Here is a 15,155-nt window from a genome sequence, read left to right as displayed (position 1 = left end):
GAAAAAAGTGACCACACATCCAGAAGTGTATGTGTGTGTCTGCTTGCAGGACCCTTGACCACAGACAGGGCTGTTGGATATTGCAGGAGACCAGTGTCTTTGTTTGTCCCTGAATAAGAAGCTATAGATCCTGATAAGTTTGACTTGTGCATTTTCAAGCTGTAATCTCTCGTGGAGATTCTTTTTGGAAGACAATAAAGAATTGGCAATGTTTCAGCAGTAACTGCTGCTGCTTATTTGGTACAGTAGATGATTAAGTTGGTTCTCCTAGGATGCTAGGGGGAAGGGAGGGGAGATACCTGGTGATCTGCTCTTCTGGTCAAGAGCCAAGGATAGTGTCTCTGATCATCGCTTTGGCAATTTCTGACCAATGGTTGAGTTGTGGGCGTGGTTTGGGTAATTTTTGGAAGTCTAACATGGCTTAGCTATCAATGTGCTGAGGGTCTTTCCACCCCCACTCCACACCCCAAGGCAGGGGTCTTCAAACGTGGCCCTTTTATGACTTGTGGACCTCAACTCCCAGAATTCCTCAGCCAGTCTCCATTTTGTTTGTTAGATTTAAGACAGGGGTCTTCAAACCTGGCCCTTTTATGACTTGTGGACTTCAACTCCCAGAATTCCTCAGCCAGCCTCCATTTTGTTTGGTAGATTTAAGACAGAGGTCTTCAAACTTGGCCCTTTTATAACTTGTGGACCTCAGCTCCCAGAATTCCTCAGCCAGCCGCCATTTTGTTTTTTAGATTTAAGACAGGGGTCTTCAAACCTGGCCCTTTTATGACTTGTGGACCTCAACTCCCAGAATTCCTCAGCCAGCCTCCATTTTGTTTGTTAGATTTAAGACAGGGGTCTTCAAACTTGGCCCTTTTATGACTTGTGAACTTCAACTCCCAGAATTCCTCAGCCAGCGTGCCTGGCTGAGGAACTCTGGAAGTCCACAAGTCATAAAAGGGCCAAGTTTGAAGACCCCTGCACTAAAGGACCATTGTAAATTGAGGTCTACTGTAAATACAAATACATATATTCTACTTTCTGCATTTTCTTGGCTAGTTCTGGAAAACATTATTGAAAAAGAGAAGAGGTGTGAAATGATGAGGATGCTCCTCAGACCATGGGCTGTATGTTATCTTCCCAGTTTCCTGCATTTCTTCTCTTGGTGTTTGCGATTCCTTTTTGGAGGGTGTTCTTTACTGCTCTTCCATCAGTTCCTCTTACCGTACATATCAAAGGAGTTGCAGAGCTGGAGACGGGAGCTTCAATATGAGCGATCTCCAAGTGAACAAGAGCCCAGAGCCTCCCGTTGGATGTGCCGCCTTTTAAGTTGCCTTAGAAACTAAATGCATTTTAAAGCAATGTCATCTAAACACTGGCAGGCGATAAATCTCTCCCTCCCACATCGTGGTGAACTGCTGCTTCCATTCCCACCTTCTGAGAAAGGTTAGCAGATTGCTACGTCTGCTTTGTCCGATAAAAAAAAAGCAATTCAAAAGATACACTGACTACATTAAAGTTTGTTGTGGCTGTTCCGGAGAAAAGAGTGTTAAAAGTTATGTCCTTTAGACAGAATCTAATTCTAGGCTTCGGTTTGGTCTGAGCATGGATGGACGACAGAGGATCTCTAATGCCAGGCTGCTTTCCTAAGTGCCTTGGAGCCCATTTTGTAGGCAACCTTCTAGAGAACTTCTTGTGATCTTCTCCTACTCTGAACCTGGACCAAAGGTTCACGCTTGGGGTGAGGGTGGCTGTCCTGGTGACAGTCAATGGATTTAGGGCAAAGAAATGGGAAAAAAGATCCATTTCTTACTCTTTGTGGATTCTGTCATACTACGAAAGGGGAGGAGGGAGCAAGGGGGTTTATGACTCTCACTTCCTTCATTTAAACTACAAAGGACTGGATGTGATTCTTATCAAGAGGACTGACCATAACAATATGGCCATAGCCTTTCATCTACTATCTCTCTGAAGTCTCCCTTCTGCCGGCAATGAGGAAAAAGGGGTGGAAATGTAACGCCTGGGATCATCGTCGCTGGAAGGACGGTGGGGTGGGGGCTGCTTGGGAACACTTAAAACATTGAATGGTAAGGGTTGGACCCTCAGATCCTGTCTAGAACGCCTGCATCCATCTTCTCTTAATAAAGATGCCTGTTGGAAGAGATATTCCAAGAGTTCTGTCTTCTTAAGATGTAAAGTGGGGTGGGTCCTTACAGACTTGCTGTTGCTTCAGAAGCCTGCTTTTGGAAAAGCACCTTTGGGACAACCGTGACCTGCATGATTGAGACTCTCCATAGATGTTTCTCCTCCCATGTCTTTTTAGAAAGCGGTCAAACCCAGATTTTTCTAAGGGGCCTTCAGAACAGGAGATGCAACTGAGTTGAAAACAGCCGACCCAGGAAGGAAATAGTTACTTAGTTCAGAGATATTTGGCTTTCCTTAACTGACTTTAATGTTACTGTTTCGTTACTGTATGTGACTCTTTCCTTTTTGTCAAACAACCCAGAGTCTTACGGAGGCACATCTGAAGAAGTGTAGAAAGAAGTAACACTGACATTTCATGAAAACAACATTGACCACGTTTAGATGATCCCTTCCTGTCTGTTTAATCATTTTCCCCATCTGGCACATAAAAATTAGAATTTGGCATGATTAAAAGAATCCTCCCTGCAAGACATTGTGGGAGGATCACACACCTCTGCAGTGGAAAAACCCTTTATAAAAGAAGCAGGATTTGCCACTGATGGAGCTTAAAACAAGGGCTGTTTCTCTCTTATTTGGCCTCTCATTTTAAGAAGGAAAAATAATGCTCCTTTAGAAAGCAGCAGATTGAGGAAGATGAATAGCGGTTTGTTTTTCCTTTATTCCCCCAATATTAAAAGATCTCCCACTAGAAAATTCTATCCCTCCATCTGCTTTGATCTAATAAACTTTATGAATCCGTAGCTGAGCTTTCATTTTTCTCATTGGTAAAGTAAACTTTTACAACGAAGCCTCATATTAAACACTGAAGTCAACAACTACCCAGCTTCCGCTTAAGCTTCTAGTCCTTATGGTTTTAAATATTAACATGAAGAAATGGCCAGTGAAGACCATGTTAGAAATCAAATTTAAAATGCGAGTTGTGACTTTCACAGTCTTGATAGTTCCCCCCCCCCCCCAGGTTTCACATCTTAAAAACCATTGAAAGGCTCTCCTTGGCTCAAAGTGCAGAGAAGCCTTTCTCTCTTGTGTTTGTGTACATTTTGCAAAAAGCAACAATGGTATTATTAAAATGCCTATTTTTTTTCTTTTTGCTTTGTCCCACTGATACTGGGAGATGGTTAAACATCTAAACCAGCGGTTCTCAACCTATGGGTTGCGACCCCATTTGGGGTCAATCGACCATTTCACGGGGGTCGCCAAGCAAGGCTGTCCGCCATTTTTTTCCCCTTTTCCGGCGGGTGCCTTATCTCCCTTGGACTGGGCCAGCTGGTGGTCGGCCTGCTCCATCTCTGCCGCTTGCCAGCTACGCCTCGGCCAGTGCAGGGGGCGGAACCACGCATGTGCGGCGCTCCCGGGCAGGGAAAGTCCTCGACTTACGACCGGTTGGGTAGTCCTCGACTTACGACCGGTTTAGTCCTCGACTTACGACCGGTTTAGTCCTTGACTTACGACCGGTTGGAGGTCGCGGCATTAAAAAGGTTGAGAACCACTGATCTAAACATTGTAGAGCAGGGGTCTTCAAACTTGGCAACTTTAAGACTTATGGACTTCAACTCCCTGAGAAGCAAAGACGATGGTGGAAGCCAGATTTGCTTAACAACCTCATGATTCACTTAACCCAGGGGTGTCAAACTCAATTTCATTAAGGGCCGCATCAGCATTGCGGTTGCCCTCAGGGGGCCGGGTGGGTGTGGCCAGGGTGGGTGAGGCCTACTGGGTGGGCGTGGATGGAGTGGGTGTGGCCTACTGGGTGGGCATGGCCAGCTTTACATCGTTCGTGTCAAGTGGGCTTGTGGGGGCCGGGGCAGGAGTGGGACACTTCTGAGGGTCTCTGGCAGAAGGGGATGGGACCAGGGCAAGTGCCAAGGCATGGTCCACTGGAGGAGCCTCACTGTTCCTCTCAGGCCATGCGGGTGGGGGGACTTATGGAGCTAAGACTGAATGCGTTTCAGCATAGATGGCCACCACAAAATTGTACATTGGCTCCCGTCCGGCCTGGGCCAGGCCAAGGCAGTGGGGGCCATTCCCTCACTGTTTCCAGGATGGCTTCGCGGGCCACATGAAACCACTTCGCGGGCCGCATCTGTGTTTGACATGTCTGACTTAACAGCTCCAGTGATTCGCTTAATAACCGTGGCAAAAAAAATGTCTACGGAGATTCTCCGCCATCCAGGTCATGGTTATTCCAAAGGTGCTTTTTTAAAAGGCAACTGGACTTTCTTGGTTTTTTTTTCCCTTGAAGATGTTTTGCCTGGCAAAAAGGTAGTAAAGTCAAGCATGATTCCCTTACTGCCTTATCAATGTAAATTCGGGTGGAAATTGTGATTTGTAAGTTGACTACACAAAAACAAGGTCCAGTTCCAAGTTTCTTTCTCATGCTTGCTTCTACCTCTGGATCGTACAGTTGCTTCTCCTTAATGGCTTTTTGGTATCTTTTGATACTTTTNTTGCCTGGCAAAAAGGTAGTAAAGTCAAGCATGATTCCCTTACTGCCTTATCAATGTAAATTCGGGTGGAAATTGTGATTTGTAAGTTGACTACACAAAAACAAGGTCCAGTTCCAAGTTTCTTTCTCATGCTTGCTTCTACCTCTGGATCGTACAGTTGCTTCTCCTTAATGGCTTTTTGGTATCTTTTGATACTTTTTTTGAGATCAGCTCTACGTTCCTGATCAATAGGAACCTCTTAGTATTGGTTGGCTGATTTTTGAACCAATGGGTAGGCTTTCTGTTGGGGCAATAGGAGATCCCCATGTGTCAGTCTCCGATTCTCGGTAAATGCATGTGAATGTGAACGGGTTATCCAGATAATCATCCCAGACCTAGCTAGAAAAGGTCATGTTTAGAATTTTAAATGACACTTTAATAAGGAAAACAGGAAAATCAATAGGCAGCCAATTGCAGTGGCACTCTAAGCATTATATATGTTGTGGCTGCTCAGCTCCCACACTTGAACAGCTGTGTTTCCAAATCATTTCAAGGCAGCTTCCCGTCAAACACATTTTTGTGATCAAGAATGTTTGTGGCTGCCTAATGTCCTCCTCATAACGAGAACAGAAGAGATTATTTTTAAGGCAGGGATGTTTAATCTGAACACGCCGTGGGAGCAGCTGACAAAAGAAATTGGAATTGTATTTTTAAATGATCTTTCTAGCGCAAGGGTGAGGCGCCATTATTGCTGATTTGCCTGGGAAGCTTTAATGTAGGAATTTTTATGAATTTTCCTTGAAAATGATGAAGTGTGTGTCATGTCAGTGTGTGGTTAGCTGAAAGGATGTTGGTAATTTTCTTCGCCTTGCTGATTTCTTAATATCTTTTCTCTTTTCCTTTGTCTCTTTTGTTTCTTTCTCTCCTTTCTCTCCTTTCTCTTCCTCCTCCTCTTCCTCCTCCTCTTCCTTCTCCTATTTTTCCTTCTCTTCCTCTTTCTGCTCCTTCCTTCCTTCCTTCCTTCCTTCCTTCCTTCCTCCCTCCCTCCCTCCCTCCCTCCTTCCTTCCTTCCTTCCTTCCTTCNTCCTTCCTTCCTTTTCTCAATGTTCACAGGATATCCTACTGTACAGCAGACAAAGTACATGACAAAGTATTTGCCTACATTGCCCAGAGTCAGCACAATGAGAATCTGGAGTGTCACGCTTTTCTCTGTTCCAAGAGGAAAATGGTCAGTATTCAGTGGAAAAGTCAATGATGTCTTTGTTCATTCAAACCACCTCCACAGCGACCCATTGATTCACTTTAACAACCTCAGCAGCCAATGTACGCCGGTGGTGTTTTCTTAACAACCGCCTCAGAAAAAGGTCATAAAATAGGGTCACTGACATGATCAGACCTATTTTACGACTGTCGGGACTCCATTGCAGTTATAAGTTGAGAACTACCTGCACACGGATTTTCATTTGGAGGGGGTTAGGTTTTGTTTGCTTTGCTTTGTGAGAATGCCTTGGTAAGGCCACACTTGGAATAGTGCATCCAGTTTTGGTCACCACGATGTAAAAAGGATGTGGAACCACCTGCCTCCAGAAGCTCTGAATGCTCCAACACTGGAGGTTTTTAAGAAGAGACTGGACAGCCATTTGTCCGAAATGGTATAGGGTTTCCTGCCTGATCAGGGGGTTGGACTACATGACCTCCAAGGTCCCTTCCAACCTTATTATTATTATTATTATTATTATTATTATTATTATTATTATTATTATTATTATTATTATTATTATTATTATTATTATTATTATCAACCCTCACATCGCACTCATAAAAAGACAAAACATCTCCCGAATTTCTAATTTCAGTGCGGCTTTCAAATGTCCTCGACAACTCTCCCAGCAAAAGGTGTCTTCTTCCTTCTCTTTCTTTTTTTCTCCCTAGGACCCCCCCCCCAAAAAAAAGCCTGCTAATTTGACATTACAGAAATATGAAGAGAGGGTGCACGTCTTCAGGGCATGGACTCTGTGTGTCTATTTTTCACATCTCCGGCATATAATTACTCTGTATTTTTAGCGCCTGGGCAATTCACAACATTATCTGGGTCTATTAAACTTGATTTGAATGTGACAGCTGAAATTGTAAACAGCTGTGAAGAGTTTCATACTTAATTACCATATTTAAGGAGTTGGTGGGGTTTTTTTTTCTTTTTCCCCCTGATAAAGTGTTTTGCTCCTCCACCAAAGATTTAAATGGCCCTGACAAAAATCTCTTTTTTCCCTTTCCTGTCACACTAGCACAGGTACAAATTTTGTCTCTGCTTCTAAACAGCCCCATCCTTATGGTTTGTCCAGCATGCCAGCCAGCTAACAGGTGGGAGGTTTTACAGATTGGGATCCTAGTTTCTCATCAACATCACACAACTGGATTTTTTTTGGCTGGTTTACAGCATCCATTAATCTATAAGAAAAGAAAATGTGTGTGCAAAATTCTCTACTTATTTATTTGTCATAACTTTCTTAGCCAGAGCTCCTGCCTCAGAGTGAATTATAGTTCTTGTTCAGGCATCTTGATAAGCCATAATTCTTCTGAACTCTGCCTGGTACATATTCTCCAAATCCACAGTTGTATAATGCTATACAGTATTGCTTTTGCTATATTGCTTTCTGACCAGCTCAAGGTTGACTCAGCCTTCCATCCTTCCGAGGTCGGTAAATTGAGGGACTCAGATTGCTGGGGGCAATAGGCTGACTCTGTAAACAGCCCAGAGAGGGCTGTAGAACAGTATGAAGTGGTATATAAGTCTAAGTGCTATTGCTATTGCTATAAATAGGCATCACTTCGGTGGGAAGATAACAGCCTTGCCTTGTACCTTGGTGTATAGCAGTGATGGCGAACCTTTTAGAGACTGGGTGCCCAAAAACTGGCCCCGCCCCAGCTCCACCCCCTGCCCTGCCCCTGCCCCGCCTGCCTGCAGGGCCACTCACCGCCTCCAGGGCCCACCACAGATCACCCAGGCAGCCCAGCAGCGCCATGGCGGCCATGCCCTCTGCCCATGCCCCGCAGCATCAACTGTGTGCGATGGGGCATGAGGGCAGAGACTTGTCTACGCTGCCTGGCTGCCATGTCCTTGGCTGTGCTGCTCCGCGTGGGCCACGCTCGGGGGCGACTCTCCTCCAGGTGGACTGCTGGTGAGGAGGGGGTCACAGGGGAGGCAAGTCTGGGGCAATGGCACGTGTGCCCACAGAGAGGGCTCCGAGTGCCGCCTCTGGCACCCGTGCCATAGGTTCGCCACCACTGGTGTATAGTCATGCCGGCCACATGACCACGGAAGCATCTTTGGACAATGCTGGCTAAGAAACAGAGATGAGCAGCGCCCCCTAGAGTCAGACACGACTGGACAAGGGAAGCCTTTACCTTTAGTTAACAGCTTTATAGGAGAAAGTTGAGCTCCGATTAGAAGTTAGCAAAATATTTCCTGCATGACAATCTCTATGTTGTGATGCAGCCACATTGCAATTGGAGTTGACATGGCATAAAGGCCGACAGAACAGAAAGAAATGCAGAGAAGGAAATTATAAATTCACATAGTTTTAACTGTGTCAATCCTTGGGCCAACTAATAGAAATGTTTTAATAATAATAATAATAATAATAATAATAATAATAATAATAATAATAATAATAATAATAATAATAATAATAATAATAATGATGGACGTGGCAGTGCCTGGAGACAGCAGAATAGATGAGAAAGAACTGGAGAAGATAACAAAAATACAAAGACCTACAAATAGAAATAGAAAGACTGTGGCAAAGGCAAGCAAGGGTAGTACCAATAGTAACAAGCACCTTGGGTGCAATCCCAAAACAACTGGAGCACCACTTGAACACCATCGGAATTGACAAATTCGCCATTAGTCAATTGCAAAAGGCAGCCTTACTAGGAACTGCTTTCATCCTGCGACGAGATCTGTAATACCATCAAACATCCACATCTGCCTATCCCAGGTCCTTGGTAAGGACTCGATAGGTAGACAAAAATGCCAAATGCCAAATCCAGTCTGAGCATCTGGCTGACTGTGCGAATAATAATAATAATAATGATGATGATGATGATGATGATGATGATGATGATGATGATGATGATGATGATGATGTTGGAAGGCACCTTGGAGGTCATCTAGTCCAACCCCCTGCTCAGGAAGGAAATGTATAGACTTATATACAATCTTATGAAAGGAACAGACTGAGCAAAACCTCAGCTGTGGTTGCATGTTCATAATAACAGAATTGCCCTTTGAACATTTTCCTTAATAGGTTTATTTATTCAAAATATTATTTGCTATGTTTATACAGGTGGTGCTCAACTTACAACTGTAACGGAGCTCGGAATTACAGTTGTAAGTGGTGGTGCTCATAAGTCAAGGCATCACATCTCTGGATTTAAAGTTATGATCACATGACACCAGGGGTGTGCGCGGCCATTGTAACTCCAAAAACAGGTCCTCTTGGGAGGTCAGTCATAACTCCAAACGATTGTTTAATCAACCGGTCATAAGTTGAGGACTACCTTATTCCTCTTTCCATTTTGGGGAGATCTCTCAGTTATGTTGAATTGAGAATTAGGGACTAGAACAAAGTTGTTTCCTTCATATTTGTAATTGTCCTATTTTAACTACTGCATCACGCTGGCTTACATTTAAAGGGGGGGGGGGGATTTTGACAAAAACGAACAGCTTTCTGCATGCAAAGCAATTCTCTATAAACTCCCCCCCCCTATCTCTTCAAAGAAAGGAAGACAAGCCTTCCAGATAATTGTGTGAATTCACCCAAGGGTTCCTGCAGCTGCTTTTGAGTCTCCGTAGCCAAGACTGCCAGCATCACTATTAAATTAAGTTTTAACTGGTGTGGGACTGACAGAGCTATAGAAGGAGGGATGAGCCTCGTGATTTAACATCTCTCCACTCACTTCAGATCTGCAAAAGGAACTGCCTATTGGTGCCCCATTATAATTGCTGTTGTATCTGTTTCCCCCCCCTTCCCTCCCTCCCTCCAGGCCCAAGCCGTCACCCTCACCGTTGCTCAGGCGTTCAAGGTAGCATTTGAATTTTGGCAGGCGTCCAAGGAAGGTGAGTGCTTTGTGATGGCCTCCCTAGAGTCAAATCAGAGGGTTGAGGCCTGCTCTGCTTTTGCTTTTTCACTGTTGTTCTTAACGTTTGAGTTTCTTACGGGTCGTTGTTTATTTCTTTGCGAATGTGTTTAGGACAGGGCTTTTCAACCTTTTCACCCATTGTACCACTTTTAGGATATGGCAACATCTGAGTACCACCAGTCGCTTAGCAAGGTGTCAAAAACTTGATGACCCCCCCAAAAAAGGAAAAAAAGTGATAAAGTACAGGTAGTCCTCGACTTACAACAGTTCGCTTAGTGACTGTTCGAAGTTACAATAGCACTGAAAAAAGGGCCCCCCAAGCCACAGCCGAACAAGATACCTGCCTGCCCACCCGGCAGTGCTCTTCCTCCTGTCTGTGGTTTTCATTGTTGTGAGCATTTCTGTTGAGGACTGGAAGCGGGGGTGGGGTGGGGGGTGTTTGGTTTTTATTCCCCCCCCCCCGTCTGCTGGGTGGTTGCAGCAGGTTTTGGTCACTTGACATGACCCTGGGACACTGTGGCCATCATAAATATGAATCAGTTGCCAAGCATCTGAATGTAAATCACAAGACCCTGGAGATGCTGCAACAACCTGCCTCCAGAAGCGGTGAATGCTCCAACACTGGAAGTTTTTAAGAAGAGACTGGACAGCCATTTGTCCGAAATGGTATAGGGTTTCCTGCCCGAGCAGGGGGTTGGACTAGATGACCTCCAAGGTCCCTTCCAACTTTATTATTATTATTATTATTATTATTATTATTATTATTATTATTATTATTATTATTATTATTATTATTATTATTATTATTATTATTATTATTCCAGCTGATCGGTGCTTCTTCTGGGCTCAGCAGACGCGCCAGGTTCAGTGCCGAGCTCCAGCTGGAGCCTGTTGCTGATCCTGGCGCTTCCTCTGAGCCCCGATAGTCCTGAAGAAGCGCCGATCAGTTGGAAAGCGGCACTGATCCTGGTGCTTCCGCTGAGCCCTTACAGCCCTGCAGCTCCAGCCATCTCTCGCTCAGGCTTGTGCGGTGCTGCCACCGGTTCAGCTCATTCCCCTCCCCCGCTGCCACTTTTCTAGGATGGTGGCGTACCACCTGCCAGGTGCCAATGTACCACAGGTGGTACCCGTACCACTGGTTGAAAAGCCCTGGTTTAGGACACTGCAGAGGAACTCTGTCCATCAACTTGGGACTGTTCTGCTCTTCTTAAGTACAGGTAGTCCTTGACATACGATCTCGATTGAGCCCAACATTTCCATTGTTAAACAAAGAAATCGTTCAGTGAGTTTCACCCCATTTTACCACCTACTTTTGCCCCAGATGTTAAGCGGACCCCTGCAGTTGTTAAGTGAATCATGCAGTCACTAAGCAAGCCTGGCTTCCCTCATTTGACTTTGCTTCTCAGAAGTCAGCTGGGAAGGTTGCAATTGGTGATGACATGACCCCCCAAGACCAGGGGTAGTCAACCTTGGCTCTTTTATGACTCGTGGACTTCAACTCCCAGAATTCCTGAGCCAGCCATGCTGAGGGGAAAGGGAGAGGTTTCCAAGCTGAGCCATGCTGGCTCAGGAATTCTGGGAGTTGAAGTCCACGAGTCATGAAGGGGCTAAGGTTGCCTGCCCCTGCCCAAGACAGAGCAACTGTCATAAATAAATTTGGCCAGTTGCCACGTGCCCAAATTTTGCTGACATGACTGTGGGAATGTGTCAGCGGTCTACAAGTGTGAAAACCATCATCAGTCACTTTTTTCAGTGCGGTTGTAACTGGTCACTAAACAAATGGTTATAAGTCAAGGACTATCTGTATAATTTTGATCCTCAGGATTCTGGTGGGAGATTGCTGAGCGATCGGGGTGCTGCAGAGCCTTCCCCCCCCCCCCCTAATTCCTCCAATCTGGAAATTTATCTCATTTCACCTTTCAGCAGCCCGGCCAATTCTTATCATCTCTTATTTCAATAACCTTGGTTCACACACTAGGTCTAGTATTGTTATGTCTAACTAAGCTCTCATGCACATTCCTCCCCCCAGCCTCATCGAACTCCAACTCTAACTCTAAGAGTAAAACATAAGAAGAAAATGGTTGCATCTCCAGCTGTTCTCAAAGCAAAAACATCCGATGATAGCAGCGTTGACATCCCCCCCCTTACAAAAAGCACAGATCGGATGTTTTTGCTTTGACACCTGGCACCCTGCAACTGTCATAAATACATGCCGGTTGCCAAGTGCCCGGATTTGGACCACACGACCCTGGGGAAACGCCCCGATAGTCATAAGCGTGAGAACTAAGTCACTTTTTTCAGCAGTGTGGTATCTTCAAACGGTCGTTAAATGAATGGTTGCAAATTGAGGACTGCCTGTAACCCTATAGAAGGATTTGCAGTCATTTTAATTCTGATCTTGAAGAGGATGCAGGACAGCAGTAGAAAGTCGTTGCTGCATTTATTCCCAAGTTTTGGCAGGACACACGTAAGGGATACAGGCAGTCCTCGACTTAAGGAGCACAATTGAGCCCAAAATTTAGGTTGTTGAGTGAGACATTTGCTAAGTGAGCTTTGCCCCATTTTGCAACTTTTCTTGCCAGAGTTGTTAAGTGAATCACTCCAGTTGATAAGTTAGTAACCCGGTTGTTAAGTTAAGAATTTGGCTTCCCCCGTTGACTTTGCTTGCCAGAAACTCGCAAAAGGGCATCACACGACCCTGGGACGCTGCAACCGTCATAAATACATGCCAGTTGCCAAGCAGCTGAATTTTGACCACCGGGATGCTGCAGTGCTTGCAAGTGTGAAAAACGACGATGTCATTTTCCCCCCCGTGCCGTTGCAACGTTAAACGGTCACTAAATGAGTGGTTGTAAGTTGAGGACTGCCTGTATCCTTCCTTGCTGCACACGCATAAATGCGCTCCCTCATAGCTATTGAGGAAATGCCTTCAGCCAGGGCTTCTGGCTGGCTGCGGCTTGACCGGCTGGTGCTAATGGAGAGCAGGTTGACAGTAAACCATCTGTCTCTTTGTCAGCGGCGGATTGGCTGGAGCAGCTGCCGGCACGTCGGGCCCCCTTCCAAAATGAATGTAGTTGTGATTAAATGGCTTCCCCAGGCTTGGCATCACGCTGGTAGGGGAAGCCTTCCCTGTTGGCTGCTGTTGTTCAACAATCGCAAAGGCTAAGAGGTTGACGTGTGTCTAGGAGAGAGAGTGGCTTAGACGTCTTTTCCTTCCCGATTCTGCTCCTCCTGTGTCTCTGCCGTTGAGTAGCCCCAAAGGGGCACCCACTCTGCCTATGGAGAGCCCCAGGCCTCCCATGCTGGCCTGGGAATTCTGGGAATTGAAGTCCACAGGTCATAAAGTTGCCATAGTTGCCTAGCCTTGCTCTAAATCTAAGGGGTTTTATGACCCCTACAGGAAAAGAGATTAAACTGTCTGCTCCTTCCACACTAGGGATTGTGGTTATCTCTCATAAACTTCCTAATGTCCCCTACTCGGGTCAAACAGAGCAAAAGGAGCCAGGAAGAAAAATCTCCACCTGGTTTAACTTCTTGTAGGTTATAGTGCAGTTTTGTGGATTGTGGTCTTAAAACTGACTGAGAAACTGATGAGATTTTGTGTCCTTCCCATGACAGAGAAAGAGAAGAGAGACAAAGCCATCTTGGACGGAGAGACCGCCAGCAGCCTAAATTCAGATCCTTCCTCCCCCAAAGCACGTAAGTAAGCAAGGATTCAGTCAAAGGAAAACTTGTTGAATTATACCAAGTTTAATTCGTTCCAAGACCTGGAAAGAAAATAGAATCTAGGAACTACTTTGTTTGGCCAACATACTACATGGATATGTGCTACGTGGGTGTAACTCCCTTTTGTAATCGACGTAGTTTCTGAGGTCTCCTGGTAGATGAGCACATCATCTGTGAATTATAACACAGGGCAGGCTACAGGCATTCCTCGACTAATGACGACAACTGAGTCCAGAATTTCCATTGCTAAGCAAGATGGCTGTTAAATGAGTCGCTCCCCATTTTACAACCTTTTTTGCCACAGTTGTTAAGCAAATCGCTATAGTTAAGTGGATCATGGCTTCCTCCATTGACTTGAAGGTCACAAAAGGTGAGTCACGTGACCCCAGGACAGTGCAACAGTCATAAATACCTGCCAGTTGTCAAGCGCCTGAATTTTGATCACGTGACCATGAGGATGCTGCAGTGGTCGTAAGTGTAGAAAACCAGTCATAGATTACTTTTTTCAGCGCTGTTGTAACTTTGAACAGTCACTAAATCGAGGACTACCTGTACATATTCATTGGATCAGGAATGGCCACCTGCTGCCTCCAATATTCTAGGCTTTAGTGCCTGTTGACCCCAGCCCTCATGATCTGTGGCAAGAGAGTTTGAGAATTATTATCCCAGAGAAATCCCTGCTCTTCTTTATTTGTAAGCCTGATAACAACAACAACAACAATAATAATAATAAAGTTGGAAGGGACCTTGGAGGTCATTGAGTCCAACTCCCTGCTCAGGCAGGAAATCATACACCATTTCGGACAGATGGCTGTCCAGTCTCTTCTTAAAAACTTCCAGTGTTGGAGCACCCACAGCTTCTGGAGGCAGGTTGTTCCACTGGTTAATTGTTCTAACTGTCAGGAAGTTTCTCCTTAGTTCTAGGTTGCTTCTCTCTTTGGTTAGTTTCCATCCGTTGCTTCTTGTCCTGCCTTCAGGCGCTTTGGAGAATAACAGGAGCTGTTTTACGATACTTCTTTGTGCTCACTTCTAGGAGCTGTTTCTTTCTCTCTTTTTTTAAAATTGAAATTTATTATAATATAAAATATAAATAGAAAGAAAGATAATACAGGAATAGGGAAGGGAAGGAGGGGGGGTGCAAGGTAAGAAAGAAAGGGGGGGAAACAATGACTTCCAACCTTTTTTCTGAAATCTTTAGAATTGTCAGCCAGCGTGGCCTTCAGATTAGGAATTCTGGAAAATGTAACCCCACAACTTTGAAGAATAATAGGCTGGAGGAGGTCAAGAAGCTTCTGATCTAAGGCACCTCTCCCAAGTTTTAATTTGTGTAACATCCCAGTTCAAGCATGCATGAAACTAAATTAAAATCTGGTTATAGGGCTAGATGCCTTGAAAGAGGGAGATCTGGATGTAGTTTTGACCAGCATACAAAGAGCTCAAATGAATAAGATATTCGTCTTCACGGATTCTGAGGAGCATATTATTTATTTATGTATGTATTTAAATTTAAATTTAATGCTTGCAGGGCTGAGCATACAAGAACTTGTATGAGCTTAGACTACCACGGTGAGCTGTGGCATTCCTCACTCATTTTTTGAAGTCTGCCCAGATGGGCAAATAGTGACAAACTCTTGAGCATTTGCAATAACCTTTCTGAATTTTTTTTTT

The 15,155-nt window shown here is 44.8% G+C and overlaps 1 protein-coding gene across 1 annotated transcript in view; it reads left to right on the top strand.

Annotated features, from left to right (window-relative positions):
* LDLRAP1 (low density lipoprotein receptor adaptor protein 1) overlaps positions 1-15,155 on the top strand; it is a 37,492-nt gene that overhangs the window by 13,586 nt on the left and 8,751 nt on the right. The window contains exons 3-5 of the mRNA XM_029285322.1: positions 5,733-5,847; positions 9,666-9,738; positions 13,380-13,460. Of these exons, the coding sequence (XP_029141155.1) occupies positions 5,733-5,847; positions 9,666-9,738; positions 13,380-13,460 (269 nt within the window). The remainder of the gene's footprint in view (positions 1-5,732; positions 5,848-9,665; positions 9,739-13,379; positions 13,461-15,155) is intronic.

The sequence above is a fragment of the Protobothrops mucrosquamatus genome, unplaced genomic scaffold (genome assembly GCF_001527695.2).
Source record: "Protobothrops mucrosquamatus isolate PMUCROS unplaced genomic scaffold, P.Mucros_1.0 scaffold1501, whole genome shotgun sequence".
NCBI classification, from domain to species: Eukaryota; Metazoa; Chordata; class Lepidosauria; order Squamata; family Viperidae; genus Protobothrops; species Protobothrops mucrosquamatus.
This window is presented reverse-complemented; position numbering and strand designations above follow the sequence as displayed.